The 11,020-nt window shown below is 37.9% G+C and overlaps 1 protein-coding gene across 1 annotated transcript; it reads left to right on the top strand.

The window, feature by feature from the left end:
* The first annotated feature begins 103 nt into the window (after window positions 1-103).
* LOC131772605 (lipopolysaccharide-binding protein-like) lies at window positions 104-10,629 on the top strand. Its single transcript, XM_059088564.2, has 16 exons — window positions 104-331; window positions 2,052-2,154; window positions 2,438-2,569; window positions 2,815-2,888; window positions 3,239-3,338; window positions 3,470-3,533; window positions 3,771-3,834; window positions 5,173-5,264; window positions 6,632-6,811; window positions 7,029-7,088; window positions 7,661-7,828; window positions 8,141-8,208; window positions 8,335-8,377; window positions 8,537-8,606; window positions 9,064-9,140; window positions 10,161-10,629. Exons 1-16 carry the CDS (start codon window positions 202-204, stop codon window positions 10,209-10,211), a joined length of 1,476 nt encoding a protein of 491 aa, XP_058944547.2. The 5' UTR covers window positions 104-201; the 3' UTR covers window positions 10,212-10,629.
* Window positions 10,630-11,020: the final 391 nt, after the last annotated feature.

The following is an 11,020-nucleotide window of genomic DNA, read 5'->3' as shown; positions in this document are numbered from 1 at the left end:
TTTAAGGATAGCTTCTAATATGCATTGTATCAAATATGCCAATGAGTAAACAGATCTAATTTGATACTTGAGGTAATCATTAATTATCGCCTGACATATCAACTGAGAGTTATCAACCGAGATTAAACAAACGTGAAGTGAAGTGATCGAAAAGAACTCCATCGAGGGAGAATCCTGTGCAAGACTGCATCATCAAGCGCTATGAAGCTGATGCCTGACACACTGTTAACGTCGGCCATAATCATTCTTATTTGCGAGTTCTATGACATTCAAGGCCAAACTGTTCATCCTGGAATCCGCGTGCGAGTGACAAACAAAGGACTTCAATATGGTAGGCACTACGATGTACCGTTTATTTAAAGGTGTTTGTAGCCAAGAAATTTGTGGAGGGTTGCTAAACATGGAGTAGAAAAGCACCATTTGGGGAAGGATCCTTTTCTGCCCGGCATGTTCTCTCGAATTCCAACTTAGCTAATTCTTGTCGAGTTTTTCTTTGCCGGAGGTGTCTCCCTTTTTGATGCATTTTCCTTTTCGGATTATTTCAATTTTTATTAAACTCGTGATCTAAATTCTTGTGCTAAAAGAGATGATTTTGGTTCTGTCAAGTGATGTTATTTTGAAATCGTAATAATACCTTTTAAGTCTGCTGAAAAATCCAAGTAGAGAGGTTTAAAAAATGATAAATATAACAACAGGAAATGAAGAAATTCAGGGAAAACAATACTTAACGAGGGTCTATTTTCAATCAGTATCTTATTATGATCGAGAGGGATCGTATTTTTGTAATATGGCTGTCTGGTTTTGTTCTCTAGTTTTCAGCGAGATCGTAATGCATAAGCAGAGTTTGAATTTATTACTGCTCAAAGCTTTCATTGAGTAACTTACATTAGATCTTCCGCACTCAAACTTAACTCTAATCCGCTGGCTGGATGCTGTTTATTGAGTGTCGTTCGGCTTCCTAAATAGTTAAAGCTGCTTAATCTCCTACAAATTTACTGTACATCTTTGACAAGTCAAAGGCAGTTAATGAGCTTAACACCCTTATTAGCGGATTACAATGTAAGTATTTCGGCAGGCTTCCAATTTGAGATCCATCACTGTGGCATTTCTAGAAAACAGGTCGTACTCATACCACCACAAGCCAGATTTCTAAAAGAAATTTATCTCGGTGGCTTGCGAAAGTTTTAATTCATAACAGCCGGATATAATTTTTTTTTGTATTACGAGCCGGATATAATTTTTTTTGTATTGCGACTCGTTTAAGTGCGTGGTTGTGAGGGTAAAATGTGAGATTGAATGGAACGCGATTGGTATTTTCCTTCTGTGTCGTTTGTAGTGCTGACTGTCGATCAATTTGTTGGTGACAGAAATAGGATAACCACGTTTATCCAAAAACTGGCATATTTCCCCTGATTTGTCGGAAAAATCAGAGTCGCACTTCTTAAACGACGAAAACTGAGAAACTGCGAAAAAGGAATGGAATTCTTGACTTGTGATGGATATGAAGATTAATTAAACAAATAACTATGAATCTGCAAACCTTTAGAGCAAAAATTTGTCTTTCAAATTGGCACTATTAATCCCCACGGCAAAAACGAACGCTTTTCATTCAACCTGACTAATTCTTGTTTTCCTCGTTACCCTGGTCCCACTTATAGCGTAGCTCCATTTTCTGCATGTAAACACACATACACAACCCATAAATTCCCATTCGCCCTGACGAAGGGCTAACACACGAACCGTCAGATTTGAAACTCTTAACAGTGGCCAATTTCCGTTATCAACTCAGTTGATAATATCAAATTACCTTCTTATACTCTCCCACCAACGTAGCACCACAATTTCTATGAAAACTTACCCCATTGTACATGTACTTTTAGTTTCTGGGTATAAAAAGCTCAGCATCTTGCTGCTCAGTATAAATTTTGAAAGGCTTTCTTTATTAGTTGGGCTCACTATATGAAGTGTCAATTCATAGAATTTAATGCTTATCAGTCCCTCGCAAATAGTATCAATTCATATGCCGTTTGTTTTTCTGAATCCTTTCTTAGCTGACAACGATGTGGGAATCCCAACGTTGTTGGAAAAACTCCAGAAAGATAAAATAAGAGACATCAGTCGCAAAGAGAGGGGCCTTGAATACACTTTGTCTGAGTAAGTTGTTTTTATATTAAGATGGTTTGTAACACACATTAGTCGAAAACTTTACTACCTTGCTTTTCCACATAAACTGCGACACACCTAACTCTACCTTAGCCCTAAGTAGTCTTGACTCTTCACAAAGGCAACCAAAAACGAATGGGTTTCTGCTATCATTATATGTCGTTCTTAATAATCCACAAGTTTGCCAGGTTTGGCTTTATTTCCACTTGGCAAGACCCCAAATCGTGTGGTTTCTGCTACTAACATCTTGAACACGTACAACTTTTGGTTCCAGCATCAAGATTAAAAAGTGTTTGATCGCTTCATCTTCGCTTTCGACTGCTTCAGGAGAGGGTCTTCGTTTACAAGCAACTGGGATTGACCTTGATATCGCATTGCTCTTACGTTATAAAAAGAAAGTCCTGTGGTACGTATTATAACCGCATAATGTACAGAAAAGAATTCACTCCATTAACTTCATCAAAAATTTATTGATTTTAACACACGTATATAAAGGAAATTGCGTTCAACACCTACCTTTTGGTCGCCGGACTCAGGAGCTCCTGCTACGAACATCTTGGGGATGTAGCTTTAGTTGGCGGAGTCCTCACAGATTTAAAAGATTTGGTGTCATTGTCCTCCTGTGGAGTTAATTATATTCAATTATTACAGGTTTCACGTTAAGGACAAGGTCAATGTGGAGTTGAAAGTTCGAGGAGTAGCCTTTAACCTGAAAACACGAATTGGTGAGACTTATACATAACAATTTCAATTTCTACACAGACATGTTTGATCGAAAAGTTTCTTGTTCAAGGGCACTAGCTATTAGCAGTTAGAGTTAACAGATAACACCGATCAACTGAATAATCATCAAATATCATTGTCTTGATTTTCTTCAATTTTCATCCAAATGCATCGCCAAAAAAGAGGAGACAGACTCTGCTGGAACATTATGTTATGTACATCTGACTCACATGGACAAAGCACGATCATTATCTATGAATAATTATAGGTTATTGCTTTAGTTTCTCATTCGAGGCTTTGGGTGTGGCTCTGTTCTTATCTGACTCACGGTGATGGTGCTTGTTAATTCTAGGTGTCGACTCCACTGGTCATCCCACCATTTTCACGCACGAGCAGGACTGCTCCTCGCAAGTTCGATCAGTTGATGTTCATTTCAGTGGCAGTCGTGCAAAGTAACTGTCCCTCTAGTCTTACTTTAATTTCACCAGTGAAAGCTGACTCTTATCTTAACAACTTACCCGTATTTTTTTCAATTTATCAAAACCCTATTTTCTCTCTTATAACTGGACTTTTACTCGTGTAGGAAAATATACAACTTGTTTAAAAGGAGGATTGCAGATAAAATCAAGGATGCTCTCAAAAAAAAGGTAAATTGAATTTAGTGGCTATTCCTGATCATTATTTTTGAAACTGAGCTGTAAATAAGACTTCACTTGATCAATGGTTTGCTTTCAAATCATTTTTTTCGTATTTCAAGTGTTTGGTGTATGAACAGAAAGAGAAACGGTTGGAACACTCTTATTGTGGTTTATATTCTTTAACTGGTCACTGAATAGGTAATTTTATAGCTTTTGTAGATAATTCTTGACTTTCCCCTTCGCAAGATCTGCAAGGAGGCTGAAGAGGCCATAAACAGAGACGCAGCAAAGTACTTGGCAACATATCCAGGTAATACGTTTATCTAGAAGCATCTATTTCCCTTTTTCCACCTTTTCCCATAGTTTTTGTTACTCGCCTATGCGTCAACTGAGAACTCCAACGAATAAAGGAAAACATCCAAGGCCTAAGCACGTAATGCACGTGATATCTAATGCCTAAGCTTATAATGCTCCCTTTCTCATCGTGTTAAACTAAAGCAACTTCATTACTTGCTTACATAACCGGTCCAATTGTACACATAAAGAGCGAAAGAATGAAGTTAGGGGTTGATTAGTCATAGGAGCTACGGGGCGAGGAAGGCTATTGTTTCTCAAATAGGAGAAGTTATTAGAGAGAGAAAGTCTAACAATAATAATAAAAAGTCTTATTGTTAGAAAGTCTAACAATAACAATAAAAGCTAAGTTTTTTTCATTTGTCTCACGATGTAGTCACGTGTGATGTAGATCGCGACGTTTCGGCTGTATACTGCTAGTCTTTTTCAGGCGATGAGGTCGACTGGTCATGCGTGATCTTACAAAGCATGATGCTCTGCTGTGATTTGTTGTTTTTCAACAGCTCTGATTGGTGCATTTCGATCCTGGTCGACAGCGTCTTTAGGTCGTACTAACTGAGATTTTAGCGTAATCTCCGACTTGAAAACAGCGCGTACGCCTTGTTGTTGTAGACAACGGCGAAGCTGTTCCGACAGACCTTTGACATAAGGTAAAACCGCAGTAGCTTTAAACTCGTTGGCGGGTTCAGCACTGTTGTTTGGTTTTCCGGTCTTGATAATTTTCTGCAAGAAAGAAAAAGGATAACCATTAGAAACCAGAACAGACGACAGATGCTTTTTCTCTTCGGAGATGACAGAGGGTTTTGTTACGAGACGTTTGGCGCGCTCGGAAAGGCACTTAACAATACCGCGTTTTACTGATTGAGGGTGGTGTGAATCATATGCTAAGTATTGATCGGTGTGCTTGGGCTTTCTGTATACGCTTGTGGTGAGTCGGCCGTCAGGTTCTCTTAAAACTGCGGTGTCTAGGAAGGCGAGTTTGTTGTCTTTCTCTGTCTCCATGGTGAAGCAGATGGAAGGCTGCTGGTTGTTTAAATGCTGTCAGAAGTCACAGAGAGAAAGTCTGTTATTATCATTTGAAATAGAGAATGTGTATTGTATTACTCAAGTGATGAGGCGCTTTCGTTTTGTCGATAAGCCTCGTGATTGTGTCCCAGTCATGTCAGGATGTTAAAGCAGTGCTGCCATAGGCCAAAGGGTTCCTTGCCCCCATTGGTTTAGAGGATTTGCCGTGCGGGCACGTTTGAAAAATGTCAATTAATATACTTTTACGAAATGTTACTTTTTTTCATAGTTCTTCGGAAAGTTGGTGATGTGGCGCAGATTGACTATACCCTTGTCGCAAACCCTACATTTACATCACGATATATGGATGTGCCACTTAAGGTGAGCAATTATATGTGTTTTTTCTAAAGCGTACGAGACATGTTGATGCAAGGCAGCTCATCACCACAGACTACACCCACTCAGCATTTACCATGTCCTATCACTACTGACACATTCTGTCTAGTGTACTGTTACGAGCTCTGTTACAGATATCGTAGAAAAGATAAACTACATTTATGATATGATTAAAAAGCTCGACGAAAGCTCTAACGAAAGGATGTCAATAAGACTCACTTTGGACTAAGTATGTTATAAATGTTGTTTCTTGTGAAACGCTTGACTGGGTTGGTCTATTATCTTCGTCGCAAAAAATTTACTCATCACCCAGAAAAAGGACAAGTATCTCGAGCAAAGCTATGCTGAATGAGAAGTTTTGCTGTTTTCCACCTCTCCTTCCATTGTATGAAAGCAGACGGGGGTTGAATTGAAATCCTTGACAGCTAATTCAGTGTAACCCACTTAAAAAAATGCCATATCTATTGATTCTTCCTGAGTCATGATCATGTATTTGGGAATGTAATTGAGAACCGTGTAGTATTTAAACAAATAGGTGTGGTACAGAACTGAGGAAAGGTGCTATTAGAATAAGTCTGGTTGTTTTAAACTCAGACCTCCAAGCATTTGGGTTAGAAGGTGTCTTAAGTATAGAAAATATGTTGTTTGTAAACCAAGGTAACAAACCTTCTACTTTGGTTCACCCGCAGTAGGTATAAAGTAGATTATTGAGATCGAGAAAAATGGTTACGAAATCGGAACATTCAATACTTGTTAACCATAAAAACAATGGCTTTCTGTCACAGAGGTACTCGATGTTTGTTGGAGCAACAAAGCTGGGTTGAAATTATCATTAAATGACCCATTCAATCTCTGCATATAGTGGTTTGTATGAGCATCGTCTCAAATTACCCTGAGGAAATCCACTCCACGCAATTAGAAGTTGCTAATACAAAATCTAACTCCCTGACAAAAAATCATTTTACCCACGCAGCCATTCTGAGATGATTGAACTCGTGGTTTATTGATGTGAGTGGGTTTCCTGCATAGAAGATTTGTGGTACTTGCTCTATCTAAAAGATCTAAGACATACAAATTATCTTGACTATGGAAAGGATATTGAAACATCTTTCTTCATTACAGGCGAATATATTAGCTGAGCCTTATATCTGCCATCATTTCCAGTCTCAGCCTTGCAATGCTTCTGCTTTGCTCCAAAAAGTCGGACGATTCTGGCATTTTCAATTTACGAGTATTATTATACTATTATCACACTATAACGAAGGTCACCTGATCCTAGCTAAGCTTTGCATTCAGATGTAAATGATTCACGAAACCCCTCAGCGGCAAATATCTTTTATTACTTTTTGCAGGGTGAATTTAAATCCCGCAGATACCCTCATGCCACAGCAACGTTAGTTCCCAAAACAATCCCAGACTTCGCGGAAGTTGATAAAATGGTTTACATATGGCTTACGGATTATGTTTTCAACACGGCGAGCCTTGTTTTTCACCATGAAGGAAAACTACGTACCACTATTAGACCCAGGGATGTAAGTTAAGAACCTTGCTTACAAATAAACGGCCATTGTTTGTCGATTTTTTTTTAAGTTGTGTACTTTTACGGTAAAAATTTATTACCATGATTTAAGTGATATAGAAAAATAGTTAAGTGATAGATGACATGAGCAGCAAACAATGACCTAAAGATATTTTTATCAATATATTTATTCTTAACCTCTGTTTCTCCTCAATCGTCTCGATGCGAAGTTACCTCCTTCTGCCAGGTATCAGTTGAACACAAAGTTTTTCAAGAACTTCCTATACCAGGTGTGTAATGATACATGTATGATATCATCTGATTTTAAAGGGTCCTCGTGTCGGTTGTCGGTTGTCGGTTGTCGGTTGTCGGTTGTCGGTTGTCGGTTGTCGGTTGTCGGTTGTCGGTTGTCGGTTGTCGGTTGTCGGTTGTCGGTTAGAATTTCATTACTGTGTCGATAGTTTGTTAAGATTTCTGATCTTTATCGGTTGTCGGTAAAATCTCAGCTAACGATAAAAAATGCAAATAAATTATTCATATTCGTTAAGTTATTCGGGGGCTCGAACACTAGGCGCTTCTAGAAATGAGCCCACGCTCCTAACCAGCCATAAAGTAAGGAAATGCTTTAATTAATTGAATATTTAATTTAAAGTGTCTATTTCCTGAGCAATAATGCTGTCCTTTCTGAACACAAATATCGATAATGTCGGACCTTGTCAGTTGTCGTTTAGTATTAATAGTAGTTAGTTAAATTTTTCGCTTATTGTCGCTAGTCAGTTGACCCCATTGTACTCATTGTACTCTACTTCTCACTTACACTGCTGCTAATTACGGTTTTTTTTCTGTTTGATTTTTTTTGAAGCTGTATAAACTTTACCCCGATCGACCGGTGTTTCTTAAGGCCTACACAAGCAAGGCTCCTGTTTTCGTGTCAAGTCCTAACAACGTCAATGTGACGGTGGCCGGTAATATTGAAGTGTACGTCATTTCTAAAAATGGGACAAATATATATGCCCTAACACTAGGTGTGGTAAGTAATGTGATCAATATAATCATTTAGTCTAAATGAAGGCTCTAGTTTTAATTCATAACTTGAACAACGTAAAAAACACTATCGAAAGTGGTTTCCCCACCCTTTGCACTCACGTTGCTGGTCTATTTTTTTAGCTTGGAAACAGATACGACCTTTCTTTGTTGTTTGTGACACATAGATTAGCTTGCATTATGAAAGTTTAACAGCCATCACGACGCTTTGCTAATGACGGTACTGATGCCTTCACTCGGAAGTACTGGTTCTTTTGTTGGATACTAAATTTTATTAATCTTTACTTCTGTATCATAGAAAGTTAATGTTCATGGATCTGTGGGTGTAAAACAAGGCAACTTGACGTTTCACATCAATTCATTCAGGTAAGATACTTCAATCGGCTATATTTCATACACTTTTTGTCGTCCAAAAAAAAGTGAACACAAATTTCGTAACACTTAATGTATTTTCTTCTCATTTTTTTTTTTAATTGTTTTCTCTTTAACTAGAACCAAATTACATGTTGTCCGCTCTGCTATTGGTGATATTGAGGTATGAGTTTATAAATTTGGTCATTTTGGCTATGATCATTTACAGCGCGGGTGATGTCGATTTTCCACAGTTGGGGCTAGCTCGGTAATTTGATGCGCTTAGTTAATCGCGCGCCAAAAAATGATGGGTGATAATTCAGTTCACATTTTTTTTTAACAGGCAAACGTTGGATTGCTCCAATGGTTTCTGAACGGTGTAGAGTCTGGAAAAGTTGTGAAAAAGCTTAATGGTATGCATTATACCGGCTACGTCTGTTGTTAAACTTAGTTGGGTAACGTCGAGTGTAAACCTTTGCTAACATCAACCAGCCTCGTCTCCATTTGGTTTACGGTTCGCCTATGGTGCTAGGCACCCGTTTAAAAGCTTTAGTTGAAAGAAATAGTCTTCGTTTCTAATCTCATAATGGCATAACTTAGCTCCTTCGCTAAAATTTTTAAGTAATTATCTTAGCTAAAGCACGAATTTATCTTTTATCGAACGGGGGTGATTATTTAACTTATAAGATAGCGAATTTATGGAACTTGGCAATGCTACAAAAAAACTCTTGAACTTAAACGTATAGTAAATGTAGTTATGTTAAGCTGGCAAAAGTAAAACGTTTGTCGTAAGATAATCAAAATTTGCCAGTAAGCTGATGGGGACTTATTACCCACTCGTCAATCGTCTCATGCACTGTTTTTCCCTAGTAATTGGGGAAAGAGGGTTTCCCTTGCCCATGCTTCGCAAACTGAAGTGGGAGGACACCGAAGTAACTACAGGACAGGTAACCATTGAATTATCCTAAGCTTTCTGATTACGTAAGCTCATTTTCAAATTCACTACACTACAACATTGCGGTGTAGTCAGTTTGCTGCAGTTAGCTCGATAAGTCAAATATGTCTTGTTTTCTCAAGCAATGAGATCTGTAGGATCGAATAATGTTAACAAAATGATTCAAGCATTGCCGTGACATTGCAGAGGGTTACACCAAGGGTCGCTTAGGGTTCGGTAAAGCAGCTATTTCATCAATCGACACAAACTGTCCAGGAAAACAACGAAATGTAACGAACGGACAATGCTTGATTGGGCCGGTGGCAAATTGTTGGTCTCAAATAGATTAATCAAAAATTCAGTCTCATCCGAAATAACATCCAAAGGTACATTTAGTACTTTCTTTAAAATAGTGGGGGACTCAGGCCCAATTCGAGTTGAAGGGGGAGGGGGGAGGGTTAACCTCGCTTCAGCCCGTTATGGGTGGCCAATTTTTTTACTTTGGTTAGGTCGCTCTCACTTTTCTTTTACAGTTTGAATTCCTTTGTTTGTTAAGAGGATCATTGAGCACTGATCAAAATGATGGCAAATAAATGGTGTAGGAATTTGTGAAATTGAGAATGATTACATTCCAATTTCTTGCAGCGATTTTCATCATTTAGTTGGACACGTTCTGCTATTCAACACATGTATTTCAAGATTAATGAAACGATTAGTAAAAACAAAAAGAAATAGAAACTAAGGACATTTTTCTAAAGGAAGTTGAAAATGCAAGACTAGTGACGGACTCTTTCCGAAAAAAGACCAATCATTGGCGTTGAACGAGAGAAACTGACATGATTCCTTTCTCAAATTTCAGTTTAATCTTCAGACTTCAACTATTAAGTTTAAAGTGGAACGTTGTGAAGATAGAATCAGTTATATTTAAATTGAAATTGAGTTTGATTTTTCTTTTTGTTAAAGGCATTTTAATGCTTAATGCACATAAAAATCAACCACAATTTACCTCATAATGTACTTTCTTTGTCAACAGGGTTTTGTTCTCATTAAAACAAATGTGAAGTACTCTCCTGCTAGTAATTAGGACGAAGATGAAGATTGTATGAAGAACAGAAGAACATTGGCCATGGCTTTCATCGACACAGTTTTTTTTTTTTTAATGTAATTTTTAATGTACCGTCTTCCACATAAATTACATCTAAATGACCGAAAAAATGATTGTATGTCTTCGTTTCTACTGGAGAAATCTGGCTTTTTTCAGGTGGCACCGCAGGCTACCAAATCTATGAAAATTTATTTAAAAAAATAGATATTTCAGGAATCCAGTTTAATAGTACGTCTCTTTTAGGTTTTTAGTAATGATTATTGATTCTTTCACCTTTGAACTTATTGGCTCGCTTACTTTCCGAGTTTCGTCTTGAACATGAATTTAGAGTGATAAAGTAGGGAATGACTGGTTAAATGAACAGATTAATGATTTAATAAACGAATAAATAGATAGAGCGTTTGTCCATCATTGTCAACCGTTTATTAGGGAAGTTAAGCAAACCACGAAGGCGATGGCAACGAGGACGTAGAAAAGCAAAAGAACAATAGCTTATCACGTGTGTTTAAAAGTTTGTTCATTCTAAGCCGTTCCCTGCAAAACCACGACGTGAAATCCCGAAATTTGCGTGGTCTTAGAACGACAAATTATTTAAGTATTTATGTACAACTCACAGTGCTCATAAACTTTGTGTTGAGGTTGAGGTGTGGCCGCGTTAGAGACGGTAAACACATCCAGCCATTTGCAAAATTCTAACTAAAAATATATACCTATTCTTAATCACCGTCCCCCTCGGCGTTTCGTCCTGATTGCTAAAGGTCCCTAATCATTTGCATGAGTAGCATTCC

The sequence above is a fragment of the Pocillopora verrucosa genome, chromosome 1 (genome assembly GCF_036669915.1).
Source record: "Pocillopora verrucosa isolate sample1 chromosome 1, ASM3666991v2, whole genome shotgun sequence".
In the NCBI taxonomy this organism is placed as follows: domain Eukaryota; kingdom Metazoa; phylum Cnidaria; class Anthozoa; order Scleractinia; family Pocilloporidae; genus Pocillopora; species Pocillopora verrucosa.
Note: the sequence above shows the minus strand (reverse complement) of the source record. Positions and strands in the feature narration are given on the sequence as shown.

What these genes read in the sequence shown, in the direction of transcription:
- LOC131772605 (XM_059088564.2), top strand. Translation starts at nt 202, where the DNA reads ATGAAGCTGATGCCTGACACACTGTTAACGTCGGCCATAATCATTCTT. An exon ending in AGGATGCTCTCAAAAAAAAG is followed by an intron (nt 3,534 to 3,770) that starts GTAAATTGAATT and finishes CCCCTTCGCAAG; the next exon opens with ATCTGCAAGGAGGCTGAAGA. An exon ending in GTACTTGGCAACATATCCAG is followed by an intron (nt 3,835 to 5,172) that starts GTAATACGTTTA and finishes TTTTTTTCATAG; the next exon opens with TTCTTCGGAAAGTTGGTGAT.